The sequence below is a fragment of the Colias eurytheme genome, chromosome 14 (genome assembly GCF_061535395.1).
Source record: "Colias eurytheme isolate Ceu_HAF_F1 chromosome 14, ilColEury1 Martin Lab GWU primary, whole genome shotgun sequence".
NCBI classification, from domain to species: Eukaryota; Metazoa; Arthropoda; class Insecta; order Lepidoptera; family Pieridae; genus Colias; species Colias eurytheme.
The window spans coordinates 589,933-612,013 of NC_142993.1; the positions used below are offsets into that span (position 1 = coordinate 589,933).

Genomic DNA, 22,081 nt, shown 5'->3' on the forward strand with positions numbered 1-22,081 from the left:
ATAATAATGGATATTTAAATTTGACACGTAATTATAAATTTTCAACAAATTTATGTGCGTAATTTTTTTTCATTTTGTGTGGTGTTGCTAGACCAATGAAATCTTATATTTTGATATTTAAATATTTATAATAATGACTACCTACAAGATTTTACGGAAATTTTAAACAGTCCGATAATTTTAAACAGTGATAAATCTTATCATGAATAACGTTTTTTTTAGATTTACGTCCAATAGTATTACTTATTTATATAATGTACAGTCTCAAACAAACAAATTAACAGTAAACATATGAAAATTATCTTGTTTTTGAAGTAAAAATACCATTGATCACTTCACCACACTCCAACAAACGTTGAAAGTTAAATTGACAATATTGTAACACTGATTGCCGCTCAGAGCTCGCCGTGTTGTTCCTCATTTTCCGATTTTTCCAGAACCGGTTTTATAGTCTCTAATAATTTGGCCAGCGCTTGTTCCGTCTGTAAAGGAAATAATTTTATTATAAACAATTTATTTATGCAATCATTAGAAGAAGACGTTCGTGCTCTTTCGAAAAGTCTGCCCAATAGACGCGTCGGCAGAGTTTTAGTAAAGATAATTTTTGAGCGTGATTGCGATCTTTGTTTATTGTTCAATGAAGACGTAGATATTTTAAGCCTAGAAAAAAAAATAATTTGGAAAATCCAAAAGTGCACGCCTCATAATTTTTTTTTAATAAATATTTATTAATTATTATTTTTGTTTATTTAATAACAATTAAACCACATCGAATCAGACCCTGAAAAATGAAAGGGTTCTATTCCTGAGCATACTCAAGCGTAAGAGAAAAAAAAAGACTCGATTAGTAAAGTATTTCGGTCGCTATCGTGTTAACAAGAAAAAGGATCCGCACATACAGACACACGGACGTCCAAGACAGAACTTTTTTAAACTGTTTTTTAACTAGTTTAAATAACAAAATTGACATCAAAAATATCATGAACGTTAAAAATAGTGTTTTTTCTTAATATGTGTGTGTATGTATTATCTTACAAGTGCAATGTATGATACATAAAGACATTTTAAGTTTGAAAAATCAGATGTTTTGCGCGAAGTGACAGTAGTACCCACCTCAACGCTTCGCTTATGAGGCGTGCAATAATGTGCACACTTATTAAAACTTTACCAGAGCAGCTTTGCGAATTAAATGTTGCCCGGTCAGTGTGGACGTGGCATGCCGAGAGAAATGACTGTATCTGTGTTATATAGTGTAAATTCTGTGTAAACAATTGTTGTCAAGTAACAAATGCAGCGTGTGCCGCATGAGCTGCGCCGAACACTGGGGCATATGTTGGGGCAGCCGGTGGGGCAGCCGGTGGGGCAGATGTTGGGGCAGCCGGTGGGGCAGATGTTGGGGCAGATGTTGGGGCAGATGTTGGGGCAGCCGGTGGGGCAGATGTTGGGGCAGCCGGTGGGGCAGATGCTGGGGCAGCCGGTGGGGCAGCCGGTGGGGCAGATGCTGGGGCAGCCGGTGGGGCAGATGTTGGGGCAGATGTTGGGGCAGATGTTGGGGCAGCCGGTGGGGCAGATGTTGGGGCAGCCGGTGGGGCAGATGCTGGGGCAGCCGGTGGGGCAGATGCTGGGGCAGCCGGTGGCGCAGATGTTGGGGCAGCCGGTGGGGCAGATGCTGGGGCAGCCGGTGGGGCAGATGCTGGGGCAGATGGTGGGGCAGCCGGTGGAGCAGATGCTGGGGCAGCCGGTGGGGCAGGTGGTGGGGCAGATGGTGGGGCAGCCGGTGGGGCAGATGCTGGGGCAGCCGGTGGAGCAGATGCTGGGGCAGCCGGTGGGGCAGATGTTGGGGCAGCCGGTGGGGCAGATGGTGGGGCAGCCGGTGGGGCAGATGGTGGGGCAGCCGGTGGGGCAGATGGTGGGGCAGCCGGTGGGGCAGATGGTGGGGCAACTGGTGGGGCAGTCGTTGGGGCAGCTGGTGTGGCAGCTGGTTGTGCTGGTGGGGCAGTTTGTGGGGCAGCTGGTGGGGCAAGTGGGGCAGCTGGCGCTACGTCACCTGCGCGAGGTGCGCCACGGTGCCGGCGAGCGCGTGTCGCCAGGCGAGCAGCTGGCGGCGCTGGCGCTGCGTGTGCCGCGCGAGCTGCGCCGACCACTCCGCTGCAGCCGCCGACCGCGCGCCGCTCAGCCTGACAGACACATATATGGTTACACTGAATAATAATAAAAAAAGACGGGTTGCACTCCGGGAGTGCCGGCAGAAGTGAAAACTTGATTATTAACGTTGAGCATGTTTGCTATTTTAGAATGGTATCCGTCTTACGCTTTTTCGATCAGGTCACGCGTCCTGACGCGAGTTTAAGATTTTATACCCATTACAGAAAAAGTGCTCAAGGCCGCTAAAGAAGTTTTCACTTCAAAAATGTATGCGTGTACTAATGTACACACGTAAGAAGTGAAACTTCTTTATGACCTTATTTTTCAAAAAATAATTTACTTTAAGCAACTTTACAGAAATACGTCGAATCACGCGTGGTAGGGATAAGAAAAAGATGGCGCGTAACGGAAAAATGTCACGCGTAACGAAAACATGTTACACTAAATTTTTTCCAACCCCGATAAAGAAGTTTCACTTCAATTATAATCGAACCTGTTAATTTAAATTAATCACAAAGTTTCATTCTAAATTGGCGACACAAAAAATCTTATTTACTCTGTACTTTCATCACATCTACTCACTTCGAATGCAGTTCCTCCATATCAATCTCCGTTTTATAGTAGTACAATTGCGTATAAAGTAGCGCGTTGAGTAGCAACAGTAGCAACAATGATATTAGCAGCCATCTTGGCGTTCGACTGGTGGTCGGTGGTGTGGCTGCTACCGGCGCGGGGCAGAGTGGTGGTGATACTGTGAAAATATATTTATGAAAATTAAAATACATATAAACAACAATATTCAAAATTGTCCGAAGGTAAACTCTGCTTACGGCTGTGTTAGGCAGAGTTTGACATGACATACGTTATAAGCAAATAGAGTCTGGCCAGCCAAAGCTGAACCCAGTTTTTTTTTGTAGCGGCCACACTATCTGGAATGATAACATGGCGTTTCTGCGTAGTTAGTTGTCAGTTTTGTTGGTTCAAATTATTTGAAAAAAGGTTCAAATTATTTGCGAATTTATTGGTTTTAATGTTGAAATATGGGTAAAACTATAAAGAATGCTGTGCGGCAGCTTTTATTTATAATAATTAGTAAATACGAAGATTTACAATGATTAGTAAATACAAAAAAAAAATAATGTAAGTCAAATGTTTTATTGATAGGGCTACCACATCCTTTAATAACTTTTAAATCCTGATTTGTTGTGTACCTAATGTACCCATATACTATGATCACCTCTAGGAATATCAAAAGTAACAAAATTTTTTTTTCTTAACTAAGCCGATGTTACCAGGTCCATATTTTTAAATTTGCCGCCTTTTACTGGGTTCAGCTTTGGCTGGCCAGACTATACCTTCAATCACCTGTTAAAACGTTGTCAACTGATATCCAAGCGACGTTCAGTGGCGTATACTCCTAACTCTAACTTTAAGAACATTGTTAAAAATGAATTAAAAAGTAATTACCGTATATTTCCTCACACTTTACTGGATGCAGCGTATAAAGTAAACACATAAAATATTAAATTAGATTAATAAAACATATAAAATTAAATAAAGGTTGCTTTCGGTAATTATCTAATCATTTATGAACATAATTAAGTAAAAAACTCAAATGGTTTAGTTTTTTGTGCGCACAGTTAGATTTTAAATAGAGTGTTATTATGTTTACAGGCATGTTGGTGTCAGCAAACATGTCAGTGTGTGTGTGTTTGTGTCTGTATTCCAACATATGTATGTTAGTGCATAATTGTATTTCGTAAATAATTACTAATTTAATAAATTTCTCAGACATCTTTACTCGACCAAAGTCAAGACTAGAATGCCCCGCAACTGCTGAAGTCCGTTCAAAACGATTCGAGTGGTGTGAGTCAGCGCAGGTGTTATTTATTTATTTATTTATTAATACTTTATTGCTCTTAGAATCATTACAATAATACTTAATCTAAGGATACATTACAACAATTGGCGGTCTTATCGCTATTCAGCGATTTCTTCCAGACAACCGGACGTACGGAGAGAAATTAAATTAGAGGAAAGGTGAAGGGTAGAGCATTAAATATATATATTTATAAAAGAAATAAAACAAATATAACAGTAAATAAATTACCTGCGTAAAGATATGTCCATATAATATATATAATAGATACAGTATTAAATATATATTCACAATCAAATAAGAATATGTTACGTAACAATAGTATAATATTCATACATATAATATAAATAATTTATATTAAGTACAGCGAGAGAAATGATAATTACGCACCAATGCTTTTGTGTTGTTTTGATCGTTATCTATACATATAATAAATCTGTAGAAGGGTCAATTCTGTACATTGAAAATATTGAAAAAATAAATAGCAGGGGGTGTTACTGGATCGATACCAAATCCAAATATGTGATTAAAAAATCTGTCTGTCTGTCTGAATATGCTGACTGGTTCGATTTCGATGAAACTTGGTATTATTATAATTTATTATCCTGGGAATAAAATAGGATACTTTTTATCCTGGAAAATACGTGGAAAAAAATAAATCTTAATTTTTCAGTTTTATCCATGGACATTGTTCTGTAGAACCGCGAACACACGTTGCGTTACCCGCAGTGGATTCTTTTTTTATAAGATGTCATTGTCAGAGTTACTCAAAATGGAGAAATAAACCATCCACGCGAAGACGGATATCCGCGCGGACGGAGCCGCGGGCGGAAGCTAGTTTTGAATATGATACGAAATATTATAATTATTTAATAATTAAATGATTATTAAAATATCATGTATGTACTATAACGTATTGTGTGTGTATGTATATGCATACCGTCATGCCTGCGCCGCCGCCGCGCACGAGCGGCGGGCGCGGCGGGCGCGAGCTGAGCACGCAACTGGCTCTCTAGCAAACGGCTGAACTCCTCCATGCCGCTTATCGTGTTCTTTTCCAGGAATGCTGCAATTTTTAACTGTTTTACTACTCATGGCTTATGGTGCTAATAGACTTGCCTAATATTTTGAAGTGAAAACTTCTTTAGCGGCGTTGAGCACTTTTTCTGTAATGGGTATAAAATCTTAAACTCGCGTCAGGACACGTGACCTGATCGGAAAAACGTAAGACAGATTAATATCAAACATGCTCAACGTTAATAATCAAATTTTCACTTCTGCCGGCAGTCCGGGAGTGCAACCCGTCTTTTTTGAAGTGAAAACATCTTTAGCAGCGTTTGGTATAAAATCTTAAACTCGCGTCAGGACACGTGGCCTGATCAAAAAAGCGTAAGACGGATTTTTTTTTTAGCCCTTATATTCCATGCGTAGACGGATACCATTCCAAAATATCAAACATGCTGAACGTTAATAATCAAGTTTTCACTTCTGCCGGCACTCCCGGAGTGCAACCCGTCTTTTTTTTATCCTTTTTTGGCTTAGGGGCCATCCATTAATCACGTGATGTTTTTTTGCACTTTTTGACCCCCACTCTCCCTTGGTGATACGTGGTGAGGTTTAAGACTACCCTCCCCCCCTATATCACGTGTATTTGTTTGTACCTGCAAAGAATCTATTTTTTTATTTATAAAAAATCTGGTATAGTTAAATTTCATATAATTTTATTATAGAAAATTAAATACTATAATAAACGTTAATAAGTACACGGGATGTATTACTTTACCCCTCCCCCCTTGTGATATTTCGTGATTTTTTATGGAGAACTCCCCCCATTTAGAGCCTCACGTGATTAATGGACAGCCCCTTGTGGCTTATAGACTTACCTAATATATACAGAATCGACCATTGTTTCGTTACCGTGTAATTGATCGTGGTGTCTATTATCGATGTTTGGCACAGAGTATGCAAACAAAGGTTGTCAAATTATTTTGCAACTGTCATGCACCACGACAGTCGAGACCTTAATCTGTGGTCGCCACTTGTACTTCCGCATTCGATCGAGCCGCTCCTCTGCTGTGCGCGCGCGGCGGCTATTGAAACACGTGTATCGCATCGGATGATTGGGCGCAAATTCATCGAGTGCTGCAGCATCTCCAAGGTACGTGGTGCATTGTTTTTGCTGCTCACTATATTCCGAACATCGATTTTGTGTTAACGTAATTTTCCCTAATGTAGTAGAAGCCACCCGCTATTTCGGCTTGGTGCGATTCTACATTATTTCTGGTGCCGAAACCCGGGAATTTGCGTATCAATTATCATATTCAAAAGCTTATGGTATTACTGGTCACACGTAATTCATAATCTAAAATCAAATTCAATTCCGTTCGTATTAGGTTCTTTGTTTAACAAAGTAGGAAGTTGTTATAAGATCTATTTAAGCAAACACTTATTTTATCGGTGCTTAAATTCATACGGCTTAAAACAATTTCATATTCTAAAACTTAATACATATTCAGAAGTACAAGTCAAAGCGTTTAATTATTGTAGGAACTAGTTAAGCAATCACATATCTCATCGGTGCTTAATTTTACACAGGCCTATAGTAATTTCACATTCCAAAACATAATTCATTCACGTTACAGTTTATCCTAACTACATAACTAATATTAAAACGTAATATTAGGTTAAATCGTAATATAAAATAATTTCATTTTATATTAACACTCGGGGGTAAATTGACAATCGAACGTCGAACATTCCAGCGGCTCGCGCAGCGCATCATCACTTTAACTTGTTATTGTAAGTTATAATCTGTATTCATTCACATTACCGTTTCATGCGATTTTCATCCTTAACTTCATATGCGTAAAGGTGAAATAATAATTTCATTGTTTCATTTTATTTCATTGTTTGAAAAATTACATCGAAGATTAACTTTGTTATTTAATTGTTTGTGTTTAAACGTTTTTACATTTTGTTTATTCGATATATAAATTTAAATTTAACAAGATGTCTTTATTAACTAAACATTCAACTCGGAAGTTAGGTTCTTTGAAAAAATTAAAATCTAAATCGGTGGATGAATATTATACGACTAAGGACTTATCGACATTGCGTAGAAAACGTACTATAGCACATAGAAGATTATCGAAGGCGTTAGAAATAGGTAATGCAGCTTTGAGTGATCGTTCACAATACGACCTATTTTTATCGTATCATCAGGAAATTAAACAAATCGTTTCAAATTTCGAAAATGCTCATTTTAATATACTCGATCTGTCGGACGACGCGGATAATGAAACTGAAATTGAGGAACAATTCGATGAATTATATTTTCAGATACAGTCTATTTATATTAGTTTAACTAAACATGATACAAATAATTCGATTAACTCGAACATCATTTCATCGAATATCCGTTTACCTAAAATTACATTGCCACATTTTTCGGGCGATATCAAGCAGTGGCCTGTGTTTAATGATACGTTTAATTCTTTAATTCATAACTCAACGTCAATTTCGGACACGGAAAAGTTTCATTATTTAATTTCTTCTCTTAGCGGGGATGCGTTATCGGTGGTTAAGGCGTTCCCTATGACTCACGAATATTATCGCGACGCGTATGAAGCTCTTATTAATCGCTATAAATGTAAACGAACATTAGCTTTTACTTGTTGGCAAGATATTTTAAACACTAACTTCATGCATAACAACGCAACTGAGTTTCAAAAGTCACTCGACTTATTCGATGAAAATTTAAATATTTTAAAATCTATTGAGTTACCGATAGATCGTTGGGATTTTGTTTTAGTTTACCATATTTTATCAAAATTAGACAAGAACTTACGCCGCGATTTTGAGGAGAAATATTCTAACGTGGAGTTGCCGTCTTATGATCAATTAAGGGGGTTTTTGCGTTCTAAATGCGAAGCCTTATTACGAGATACACATTTTTCTGGTGTGAACAAATCTTTAAAGCATTCGACTACTCAAAATCAATCAACGAAACGTTTCAATTCAAATGCACTTGTTGCAAAGAACAATCGAGGTAATTCGAACGATAAGTCTAAAGTTTATTCAAGTAGCTGCGCGTATTGCCTTAAGTCGCATTCTATTTTTTCTTGTCAAGATTTTATTAGTAAATCGATAGACGATCGTATGGCTATTGCCACTCAAAACAATTGGTGCTTTAATTGCCTGAAGCCATCACATCAATTAAAAAATTGCAAATCTATTTTTTCGTGTCGTATGTGTAAGCGTAAACATCACACCTTACTCCATCGCGATCATAACACTAAGATCGAATCAAATCAAATCGGGTCGTCGCTGGTGTCAAGGTCACATACGAATCATACAGTGCTGTTAGCCACAGCTATCGTTCAGGTTAAGGATGCTTCAGGTAATATGCAATCGTTTCGTGCCCTGTTTGATACGGGCAGTCAGAGCAATTTCATAACGGAATCAGCAGTAAAACTTTTAAATTTAACGCCGGCTTCAACAACCGCGGCAATTAGTGGCATAGGGGAAGCGGATGCACCTATTATTGGTGACGTCACTTGTTCTATCGGCACTAACGGTCGAATTCTATTTAACTTGGATATGCACGTCATATCTAAAATATGTGGCGATCAACCTATCGCTCAACTTAATTCATCAAGTTGGTCCCATATTAAATCGTTGCCGTTAGCGGACCCTGGTTTCGATATACCTGGTCCCATTGACATTTTGCTTGCTGCTGATGTATTCGCTGACTCTGTTCTTAATCAACATATCAAGGGAGGTGTCAACCAACCTACCGCGTTTAATTCAATCTTTGGTTGGCTACTTCTAGGTAAAACTAATATTTCATGTAGTAGTCTGTTGCAGACGTTGCCTGTAATCGATAATGATTTAAATTCATTAGTTCATCGTTTTTGGGAATTAGATTCGGTACCGCAAAATTCAATGCTAACTCCAGATGAGTTATTATGCGAACGTAAATTCGTTGATGAACACTCACGTGATGAATCTGGGCGTTATATTGTTCGTATTCCATTTAAGAATAATTCAGAACCTACATTTGAGGGCTCTCGCGAAGTTGCTTTGCGTAGGTTCTATGCTATCGAACGTAGGTTGTCACGTGACGCTTTGTTAAAATCGCAATATGTCGACTTTATGTCTGATTACATCGAAAGTGGTCACATGACAGTCGTTCCTGTAGCACAAGTTGGCACAGGAAAATACTACATACCTCATCATTGCGTTCTATGCCCTGACTCTGCGACCACACGCCTCCGCGTTGTATTCGACGCTTCTGCGAAGGATATGCATTCTAAGTCACTGAATGACACACAACTTATCGGCCCAAAGCTACAACCGAATATTTTAAATCTACTTTTACGCTTTAGGGAACACAACGTTGTCTTCATGGCTGATGCTCGTCAAATGTTTAGACAGATTGTAGTAGCGCAAGAACATCGTGATTACCAACGCATTTTCTGGAGGAGTTCTCCTGATGAGCCCCTCTTAGAATATCGTTTAAATACAGTCACATATGGATTAGCTTCGTCTCCGTTTCTCGCTTGCCGTACTCTTCGACAGCTTGCTGAAGATGAGGGAGATTCTTATCCACTCGCAAAACGAGTACTACTGTCTGATGTTTATTGTGATGACGTCACAACAGGATTTTCATCGTTAGAGGTCGCTCAGGAAGCAAAGTCGCAGGTTATTAAACTTTTTAAGTGTGGACAGTTTGAACTTAGGAAGTGGGCTAGTAATAAACCGCAGTTATTGTCTGATCTACCCAGTGATAGTTGTTTGACTGGATCCGTATCGTTAGACAATTCTGATAATCAAATTCTTAAGGTATTAGGTCTTAAATGGAATCCATCCACAGATACGTTCGTTTTCGAAATTGAATCTACTTATCGGCCATGTACTAAGCGTTCAATTCTTAGTGAACTCGCTAGGGTTTTCGATCCGTTAGGTTTTTTATCTCCCATCACAATTCAATCAAAATGTTTAATTCAGAAGTTGTGGATTCTCGGCGTTGGATGGGACCAAACGCCGCCTAACGAGATCATCAATACATGGAACAAACATCGCACTCAACTTAATCTTTTGAGTGAACTTCTAATTCCTCGGCAACTTACATGCACGGATGCTGTATCGTATGAGCTACATGGGTTTTGTGACAGTTCTACCCTTGCATACGGAGCTGTCATCTATTTACGTGTTACAGATGCTGTTGGTAATATTCATGTTTTCTTCGTTTGCTCTAAGGCTCGAGTTGCACCTCTTAAACATACATCGTTACCACGACTCGAGCTCTGTGCTGCAGTTCTTCTATCAGATCTTTACAAATTTGTAAAAGATACGTATCTTTCTCGTATTCATATTGATTCTGTATATTTGTGGTCTGACTCAACTATCGTTTTGTCTTGGCTGCGTTCTCATTCTTCGCGTTGGACAACATTTGTCGCGAATCGTGTCAGTCACATACAGGATATCACACCAACAGACTGGTGGCATCATGTATCCTCAGGTGATAATCCTGCTGATTTGTGTTCACGAGGTTTATTTCCGAGTGAGCTTGTGCACAATGCCTTATGGTGGGCGGGACCGTGCTGGTTAACCCAAGGTAGTGATACTTGGCCTACGGATACAGCTGTTGTCACATCAAATGAGGAGAAGGTCGTTATGGAGAAGGAGCAACGTAAGGTAGCTCTTTCCGCTGAAGAGAGAGCTCCAATCGAACCAACAATAATTGACTCTTTACTTAATCGTTATTCATCATTTCAAACAATCGTTAACATTTTGGCATTTGTATATCGTTTTATCAATAACTCTAGAACCCCAGCTCAAGCTAATCGTAATAATTTCATTAATAACGTTGAAAGACATAACGCATTATTAAAAATCGTTAAACATGTACAGAGTCAGGTCTTTTCAAACGAAATTGCTAATCTTAAATCAAACAAACTTTTATCGAAACCTTTTCGAAAACTCAATCCATTTATCGATCGATTAGGTATTCTCAGGGTGGGCGGTAGAATTTCACGCGCAGGTTTAGAATACGAACAAAGGCATCCAGCCTTTCTACCGTCTGATCATCCATTAACGTTTTTAATTATCGACAACATTCATCGTAACTACTTGCATCCGGGCATCAATACTACGCATTTCTTACTTCTTCAACAATTTTGGATCATATCGGCAAAACGTACTGTACGCAATCGTTTAAGCAAATGTATACAATGCTATCGAACTAATCCGAAGCCATTACAACCGTTTATGAGTGATTTACCATCATACCGTGTTAATCAAGTCAAACCATTTTCTGTAGTAGGTGTCGATTTCGGCGGACCGTTTCGTATTAAATTAGGCCCACATCGAGGTGCTAAGATTGAAAAGGCTTACCTTTGTCTTTTTATTTGTCTTACAACAAAGGCAGTACACCTCGAGGTGGTGTCTACACTGTCCACTGACGCATTTATAGCTGCGTTACGACGCTTTGTGGCACGCCGTGGTCGATGTAACGTGATGCACGCGGATTGTGGAACAAACTTTATCGGTGCAAGAAATCAATTATCGTCTCTTATGCATCAAGCTTCTAATTTAGAAAAGATCGAATTTAAGTTCAATCCTCCATCAGCTCCTCATTTCGGTGGTGTATGGGAAATTCAAATCAAGGCGGCTAAATCTCATTTACTTCGTGTAGTTGGTGATCAAGTTCTTACGTTTGAAGAACTTACAACGCTTTTCGTGCAAATCGAAGCAGTATTAAATTCGCGACCGCTTTGTGCAATCAGTTCGGATCCAAATGATCTAACGGTCTTAACTCCAGGCCATTTCCTTACCTTAGAGCCTTTGACAGCTGTCCCTGATGAAGATCTATCAAATGTTAATATAAGTCGGCTTCATCGGTGGCAGTTGTTACAATCATTTCACCAGAGTTTTTGGTCCAAATGGAAACACGAGTATCTTAATTCACTAACACAACGCGCCAAATGGACTAAGGATTTTAAACCGCTTCAGATAGGCTCAATGGTGATAATTAAGGATGAAAATCGTGCGCCACTACAATGGTCTCTTGCCAGAGTAGTGGATCTTTTACCCGGTTCTGATGGTGTAGCTCGGATTGCAGTAGTTAAAACAGCGAAAAATCATATAATTCAAAGACCGTTGGTTAAGTTATGCCCTCTACCAATCGAGGACTAGCTTAAATCGTTTATCTTTCTTTTAGTATCGTAAGGTATCTAGACATTAAGTTATCGTTAGCAATAAGATATCGTGTCTGTGTAACATCTATCGTGTTATACAGAATCAATTAGTTAGGTAACTAGTTTTTATCGTAATCAATAAGTATCATCAATAATTATGCGGATCATTCTTATCGTTCTCGTTCCCATTATGTTCTATTTATCGTCTGACCAGAAAATACCATAGGCATTTTGGTGGGCGGGATGTTTCGTTACCGTGTAATTGATCGTGGTGTCTATTATCGATGTTTGGCACAGAGTATCCAAACAAAGGTTGTCAAATTATTACTTGTACTTCCGCATTCGATCGAGCCGCTCCTCTGCTGTGTGCGCGCGCGGCGGCCATTGAAACACGTGTATCGCATCGGATGATTGGGCGCAAATTCATCGAGTGCTGCAGCATCTCCAAGGTACGTGGTGCATTGTTTTTGCTGCTCACTATATTCCGAACATCGATTTTGTGTTAACGTAATTTTCCCTAATGTAGTAGAAGCCACCCGCTATTTCGGCTTGGTGCGATTCTACAACCATATTAAGCAAGCCTATAAGCGTTGAAAATCTTTTACGACATTTTTTGTTGTGATTTTTTTGATACAATTGCAAAACGTCGGCGTTTCGTTTTAATTGTGATTTATTTCAAACTTGCCAAAGACTACAAACAACGAATTATAGCGAGACACGCTTACAACCAACGTAACAATAAAAAAATCCCAAAAAATCAAAAAAAAATTTTTGCAAAATTGAATAAATTATCAAAAAAAAATGACATAAACCTTACCTTTAACCATAGGCCACATGCTCTTCTTATAATTAACCCATCCGTACATAGTGAGCCTTGTGTTCGTATCGTGGACTCGCTCGAAGCAATAATGCACTTCGACACTAAAATAGTCCGCGTAGGGGATGCCCGAGTTCTCACTTGAGATGTTTATTGAGTACAGGTAGCCGGGTTTGGAACATTTGTTCATTGTCTGTGGTGGGGAAAGATAAAATTTGATATACATATTGTGCTGAAATTGATATTTTTGGTTTTATGGCATTCAAATGCTTTATAAATATAAATTTATAAAGAATAGAAAAAAACTGAAAAGTGTTTCATATTGGTTGAGATGGTTGTTAATCATCTCAATAGATGGCGCGCGGTGTGTCTCTTAGACACATAAAACTGAAAGAATATAATAAATTCTATCGCTCTGGCGGGTCACGAGTGGCTGAATTGGTCAGGCATCCGCCCCGGAATGGCGCGGAAGGATGCGGGTTCGAGTCCCGCTGAGTGATCGAATTTTTGCTATTCTTTATAAATTTATATTGTGCTGTTCAATAAAGAATAGGATAAACTGAGCGTTATATGGGTTACGTCATAGTTGTAAATTCATACTTTAAATAGCGGTGCTAACAAAAAAATAATAATAATGCAAGCCAAATTCATCATGAATGGTTATTTATTACTCGTTTATTGGAGTAACAACAATAAATAATTTTAGAGACCGATTTGCCAAAATTTTTGAATGCAAAATTTTATTTAAAAATGAATGTGGTAAAGTGTAGTGTGCACTAAAGTGTAGTGTACTAATAACAACACAAATCTTTATTTGTTAAAACGTCTCTTTAAATGCAGTTATAAGAAAATTTCAAAGTGTTTAAGCAAAAACGACAATTACGGTAAAGTTTTATGTGTATTATAATGTTCACTACATCCTACTACTATTATAAAGGCGAAAGTTTGTAAGTATGGATGTATAAATGTTTGTTACTCTTTCACGTAAAAACTACTGAACCGATTACAATGAAATTTAGCAAACATATAGAGGGTAACTTGGATTAACACATAGGATAGGTTTTATCCCGGAAATCCCACGGGAACGGGAACTATGCGGGTTTTCCTTTGAAAACGCGGGCGTCTAGTTAAGTGTAGTGTGCACTTTAGTGTAAGTGCACTAAAGTCTAGTGTACGCACCTGGGTTTCATTTACGTGCACTTCCTTAGGCCCTATAGGGCCCGAAGTGAGTCCCAGCGTATAGCTCACTTGCCGGCACTTGACTCCGCCCGCCGGTTGCCATGGTGACTGGAATAACAAATAAACAAAATATTATTGCGAAAAAATATAAGACTTTTGATATTTTCTGTTTCAAAGTCAACAAAACACACCTGTCGTTTAGATCTTCCTGGCCTATTTTTCGCTAATTATTTCACTATCTATGCAGTGATGATGTAACTATTGGTGATTCAAGGCATCAATCAAAACTATTTTCGACAGTTACATAATATTATATGCATTTTTGTTTTGCTACCGCTAGGCTATGTCAGCGAGTTGACAGAAAATTTTTAACAGACACAAACATAAAATAGGATAAACTCCGTCATATAAGTTAAAGTCATAAATAAACTATGTATCTCATTTTTATTAATTTAACGATACTTATTACAATAAATTGATCTACAATCCAAAACGTAAATCGCATCACTAATCCAATCCAAAAAAAAATTGGTTGTCTGTAAAGTCGGTTTACTGACGATAGTTGAACGTGAAAACATCCGATTGTGCTTCTTTGTCGCTCGTTCCGCGCTCTTGCTTGCACTTCAAGCCTTACATGGAACGCCTCAGAGCGAGGTAACGCCGCATGAGTCATGTTTTTTCGTGCGTGCAGCCGGCTCTATCGAATTATAAGACGTTGTCACGTCAAAAACCCCTACCTGCACATAATCAGTAGCCCCCCTGACGGCCAGCAGTTCCAAGTTGAGCTGGGAGTTGGTGAAGATCATGGTGAACAGCTGGTCGATGTTGAACGGGAACACCTCCTTGAGCAGCACCTTGCCCGTGTGCGGTGATGTGCACTTGTGTTCTTCACCGCTGGTGATGAAAATTGGATTTTTTTTATCTCAAATTGTAGGACTAACTTACTCTTTCTTTTGAAATAATGAAAGAACCTGGATTATGAGGTTGAAAAAAGTTGTGTGTATTTGTACGTGTGTGTGTGCGTGATTCTGCGTGTGTATGTATTTTTTTGAAGTAAAACTTCTTTATCGCATCGCCTGCGTTGGCTTGGTCATGTAGAGCGAATGGGTGAAGAGCGAGGTCTGAAGAGAGCATACTTGGGCCGTCCCTCGGGCCGTCGGCCGGTGGGTCGACCCAAGTATCGCTGGCGCGATCAAGTGGAGAGGGACCTGAGTGCGCTTCAAGCCAGTGACAATTGGCAAGAGACCGCTCAGGACCGGGCAAGGTGGAGAGTTCTCGTCTCGGAGGCCAAGACCCACTTCGGGGTTTCAGCGCCACAGGAGTAAGTAGTAGTAAGTAAAACTTCTTTATGCGCATTGAGAGTAAAATTTCGCGTCATGACAATACCGTCACGTCATTGAGTAAGGCGGCGATTTTGGTATATTTGAATCTTGCCAAAGAAATTTCACTTCTGAAACGGGTGCTCGGCACACGCACTTTTTGTACGTCAATGTTCCATAAAAAAAATTATTATACAGGGTGAAAGGTAAGACGTTTGACGAATTTAGACAGGAGCTTCTACTCATGAAACTGAACAACTTTTGTTCTACTACTTTGCTGAATTCGTAAAAAAAAATTGGACTTTGTAAGGAAACTTCGCTAATCAGCTGACCGATTTCCATACAAAGTCCAAATTTTTTTCTACGAATTCAGCAAAGTTGTAGAACAAAAGTTGTTCAGTTTCATAAGTAGGAGCTCCTGTCTAAATTCGTCAAACGTCTTACCTTTTACCTGGTATATCTATCCTTAAAAAATATTATACATGTCGGAGAATTTAAATAACTCTTCATAATTAATTATAATTAGGTAGATATGTGAAATAATATTAAATAATGACTCAGTGCGCACACCTTGCGCGGTCGATGGTAGTACCGAGACTATATCATCGAGCTACTGACTCAAGGAATATAAACCATAGCATGGCCCGTAAGCCCATGCATTTCATATCAATTCAATATCGACATTATGTTGTACATCTTAGAGTACATTATTGTAGGAAGGTATAGCCACATAACAACTACTCTGTTATGATTCTCTCACACGGCCATTCTGACAACGAGCGCGTTCTCGCGCGAACAATTCGACAAGTAATTTTGCGAGATTTCTTCTGCGTCGCTATTTCATTTGTTGTATTCAAACTCTTTTCCCTTCACGGTTTGTAACTTTTCACACCGACTCACAAATGATTACTCATCATCGTCATCATCGGCGATATCAACAACTGCTACTGTCGCCTAAAGGCGAAGCTTTGAATGTATTGTGTGTGTGTGTATTATATTGTAAGTGTAGAGCTCTGAACAAATACTGGAACTACATGCAGCGCGGAGCCTGACATGTACTGTAGTCACATCAAGCGCAATGCTTCGCACAAAATCTGGAACTACATACAGCGCGGAGCCTCATATGTACTGTGACTACAAGGAGCTTGAAGCTACCCACAACAACTGGAACTACATGCAGCGCGGAGCCTGCCATGTACTGTTATCACAAGGAGCGCAATGCTACCCATAACATCTGGAACTACATGCAGCGCGGAGCCTGCCATGTACTGTTATCACAAGGAGCGCAATGCTACCCATAACATCTGGAACTACATGCAGCGCGGAGCCTGCCATGTACTGTTATCACAAGGAGCGCAATGCTACCCATAACATCTGGAACTACATGCAGCGCGGAGCCTGCCATGTACTGTTATCACAAGGAGCGCAATGCTACCCATAACATCTGGAACTACATGCAGCGCGGAGCCTGCCATGTACTGTTATCACAAGGAGCGCAATGCTACCCATAACATCTGGAACTACATGCAGCGCGGAGCCTGCCATGTACTGTTATCACAAGGAGCGCAATGCTACCCATAACATCTGGAACTACATGCAGCGCGGAGCCTGCCATGTACTGTGATCACAAGGAGCGCAAGCGCTACCCACAACTACACGAAGCGCGGAGCTTCCAATGTACAATATGACATACACGTCTTGCTATGTCAAACACAGAGCTATTATTGAGCTATTAAAGTGTGGTGTGCATGTGTGTTATGAAACTTTTGTGTAATACTTAGATTAACTATACGGAACTATGTAACAACCGAAGGAATAAATAGGTAAAAATAATAAAATAAAACAAAAATAAAATTAGACGGAGTATGTATTTATTTATTAATAATACTTTAATGTACAAAACAATGTAAGGAAATCTAGTACAGACTTATAAGGTAAAAATATTTTACGCAATATGCGGCCTTATTGCTCACACACAGCAATCTCTGCCAGGCAACCTGGAAGTTACTGGAAGTAAGGAGTAACTTGTGGACTACATTTTTTTTTATTCATTGACTCACTTTCCAACTGAGGCCTCCAGTTTGAGACTCGATTCGATACCTCTCGTTATCGCAAATTTTAGATTATTTTGCATGGACTGGAGAACTTCTCTCCTAACTTAGTAATTAACATCGTATAACACGTCATCAATTTGTCGTCCAGTGACACTATTTACAGGAAAACACAAAACCACCTTGCACTTATAACTTGATGTATACTAGGTATAATAACAACACTTTACAATTGGGGCAGAGTAACAACTAATAATTAATTTACGAAGACTGAACCAAGTCTAAAATTCTAAAGTCGCACCGACTTCCATATCATTTGCCACTACCGACGATATCACATTGTCATAGTCTACCTCCCGACGATTCAATAATCATAAATGACTGTTAAAACAAGTAAAATAACATTGATGTTACAATCGGCTTTTCTTTCTTACTAACACAAAATCATCAACATTAAACATAATGCTTTTTTTTTTCAATACGAGCCTTATAGACGTTCAAATGCTCGTCCATCCTGACTTTTGAGTTATTTCTAATTTCAAACAGGTTAACTTTTAAAGTGTTGACACTCGTACTAAATCATTATAACGTAGTGGTCTTGCAGCCTATAGACAATTGCATTGGGCTGTCGCCTGTGCTGTGCGTTTCTTTCATACAATACAATTCAAAGTAAGTTGAATTTCGCCAATAACTGTAGAATACCATTATCTACGTTCATGATTTTCAGCGATAATGAAACAATGAACTTAAGAACAGACATAAACCTTTTAAAATAACCCGTTAGCGCAACTCATCCCGCTTGTAATTTTGTAAAACTCAAAAGGACACTGTCAACACAAGTCTATGAGTTCGCTACCTGCGAATGACGTAGCTTGATCGGCTACTATTCCTTTCAGCGCCTTAAATAAGATAACAAAAACAAAGCGCTTAACATGCTCTTTTTTTTTTTGGAGACACATTTTTAACAGGAGCTAGGTGACAATATTTACCAGTAAATGCGTCAACAACAGCAAGCATTTTTTTATCATATGTGACACCTTAAATTTAAATCAATAATATCATTTTATCGGCTTCAATTACTTTACATGTTCGGATCAACAACTTATGTTCGGCTTGTAGTCGTCGCGAATCTTTACTTTTTTTTTTTGCCCAAATTGAACATTATGTGGAGACAACTAGTTTCTACTAATAAAATCTACATGCGGTATTCTTGGATTTGCCTTGCGTAGGTACCGAGTACCGACATCGAAATGAAAAACTTGTATGTAAGCCCATCATCTATGAACACGAGGAGAAAACCTTTTTCTTATGACATGATGCTTTGAGACTATTTCAGTCTGTTAATATTTTAAAATGTTAACACTTAATTGATTATGCTTGAGGTCTTCTTAAATATTTTAACTCTATTTAATAACTATGATAACAACTTTCTGTGTCAGTGATTCTTTGATAATATTCGACTTTTAAGTTGATCATTACTTTCTTGTAGGAAAACTGAACCACTATCAATCTATTGAACAGGAATCTGTGTGTACTTCGACAACGAGATTTGTACGAAGATCGTTAATAAAGAAGCAGAAATCTTTTTGTTGAGTAGTGCTTCTGTACCCGAAGGTTGCCCAAATAATAATGCCTTTCCTTTAATCACTTTATTACTCTTCACAATATATGTGTTGTTAGAACTAGCCGTTGAGCACTACTAAATAATAATTCTAATAAAATGTAGAAAGCGTCGGGGAAACAATGTGGACGCACACATATACAAAAGCTCGGTCAGCGAATTGCATATGTGTGTCCCTACATTATTCCCCCCCTTTTTTTCAAAAAAATTATACACTCCAAAAAAAATTTTATAAAAAGACAAAATAATCAAACAACAATTACCGTTAAATACAAAATGTGATAACAATGCAATACACATATTAATTCGTAATACATATTTCTTATACCTATGTAATCCGATATATAACTTACTTAATAATCTAGTACAAAAACAGGAAATACTAAATAGGCATCTTCAATGCGCAAAAACAAAACTATCGCATTACTTCATTCTTTCGCAATAGACATACAAAAATGTAAAATATGCACAATGCAATGTAATGTTAATCATATTTACGTAAAACATAAAATGAAATGATTAACAATATGAAACGATAAAAACAAATTAAGTTACTTTAAAACGTTGTATAAATATTGAACAATTGTTAATATGTATAAAAATTTGTATAAAACGCAAAAGCTACATGTAAACGAATATAAACTTACATTCTAAAAAAAAAAGGTATATAACACACAAGTATAATAAATTTAATTACAATACACATAATACTAAAGACAATAGCTAAATACTGTGTGAAAGTTCTATATCGCGAATCGCACGGGTCGTCGTATTACGCGACCGCTCCTAGTTACGCTTATGGGTGGCGCATGCTGAACCGACTTCGATAAAGAAGTGTTATGTGGAACAATATTATTTTCCACATCAACATCATCTTTTATAATAAAGGCTGGCTTTAACCTGTCAATGGAAATGCGTGCGACTCTATCGGGAAATTGTATTTTAAAAACTTTAGAACTACGTTCTAACACTTGATAAGGACCATCGTAAGGCGGTTTTAGAGACCTGTGAACTGCATCGTCTCTAACAAAAACGTGACTACAACTTTGTAAATCGGAATAAACGAATGTTTTCTTTGCGTTCGTCTTATCTCTCGTCGGGCGATACTGAGATATAGTTTCACGGATTTTTTCTACCAAACTATAAGGATCGTTTACGTCACAGTCATTTGTAGAACTATCGTAGAACTCGCCAGGCAAACGTAAAGTTTTACCGAAGGCCAATTCTGCGGCACTAACATTACTATCAGTTCGTATTGCTGCTCTCAACCCTAACATAACAGTGGGTAATTCGTCTATCCACGTTTTATTACTACTAAGCAGTCTCGCCATAAGGGCTGCTTTCAACGACCTATGCCATCTTTCCACCGCGCCATTACTTTGTGGATGGTAAGGCGTAGTACGAATTTTATGAATACCCAAAAATGACATTAACTTTAAAAATAGACTCGACTCAAATTGACGTCCTTGATCACTAGTAATACGGACGGGACAACCATATCTAACTATCCATCCTTCATAAATATGCTTAGCAACGACGTCTGCAGTAATTTCTTTAACGGGAAATGCTTCAGGCCAACGCGTACATCTATCTATAATTGTTAATAAATATCTAAATCCCTGTGGAGATGTCGGCAATGGACCAACTAAATCCACATGGATATGCTCGAATCGCGAAACTTCCGGGAATTTTCCTATATCTGAAACAACGTGACGCGAAATCTTCGACCTTTGACATGATACACACGCTTTGGTCCATTTCCCTATATCTTTATTCATACTAGGCCAAAAAAATTGTTTAGTGACCATCTTCCGAGTCGTACGTATACCGGGATGACTTAAATTGTGAACACTATCGAAAGCAATTTTTCTAAAATATTCTGTTAAATAAGGTCTAATAATATTATTTGAAACTTCGCAATATACTCCCTTTTTACAAGTCGGTAAATACATTTTCTTAAACTTTACATTATTATCGCTATGCCCACTTCGTGTCATATTAATCAAGTACTCGTCTTTCGCTTGCGAGTCAGCAAGTTCGTTGAAGTCGAGTACAGTCGGGCAAACAATTGTTTCTACGCGCGATAAAGTATCGGCTACAATATTATCTTTACCGCTAATATGCTGTATGTCGACCGTAAATTCACTTATAAAAAGTAATTGTCGCGTCCTTCTAGGCGTTTCTTTACTGTCATTACCTATTTTAGAAAATGCATGACATAAAGGCTTATGATCTGTATATATAGTTAAAGGACGGCCTTCAAACAATTTCCTAAAATATTTTATAGCTTGAAAAATCGCTAGCAATTCCCTATCATAAGTAGAATACTTTTGTTCGGTAGGCGAAAATTTTTTGGAAAAATATCCTAGGGGTATCCACTTACCTTTTACTCGCTGTTGCAATACCGCACCCATACAGGTATTGGAAGCGTCGGTCATCAAGGCTAAGGGAACATCTAAAAGGGGATGTGACAATGTGACGGCATTCTGTAAACCTATCTTACATTGCACAAAAGCATTTTCACTAACATTGTTCCAAATAATTTTCGATTTATCATTTTTCTTAGAATTCACTAAATATTTATTAAGTTCGCATTGATGTGACGCTAAATGAGGTAAATGTGGTCTATAAAAATTGATCATCCCTAAAAATCGTCTTAAATCCGATACTGTAACGGGTTTAGGAAAATTAACTATGGCTTCGACTTTATCTTTGAGCGGTTTAATTCCATCTACGCTCACTTCGTGACCTAAGAATTCTATACGCGACTGTCCGAAGCTACACTTGCTTAAGTTTATAGATATGCCGTATGTATTGAAACGTTCGAATACTAACTTCAAATGTTCTTGATGTAAAGTCTCATTTTCGC

At 38.4% G+C, this 22,081-nt stretch overlaps 1 protein-coding gene across 1 annotated transcript; it reads right to left on the reverse strand.

Annotated features, from left to right (window-relative positions):
• Positions 1-203: 203 nt before the first annotated feature.
• LOC149902660 (uncharacterized) lies at positions 204-21,650 on the reverse strand. Its single transcript, XM_090109683.1, has 10 exons — positions 21,596-21,650; positions 21,200-21,409; positions 20,182-20,803; positions 14,959-15,115; positions 14,222-14,329; positions 13,043-13,235; positions 4,965-5,090; positions 2,728-2,896; positions 2,048-2,177; positions 204-482 (listed from the first exon to the last, which is right to left on the reverse strand). The coding sequence occupies exons 1-10, from the start codon at positions 21,648-21,650 to the stop codon at positions 396-398; spliced, it is 1,857 nt and encodes a 618-aa protein (XP_089965809.1). The 3' UTR covers positions 204-395.
• Positions 21,651-22,081: the final 431 nt, after the last annotated feature.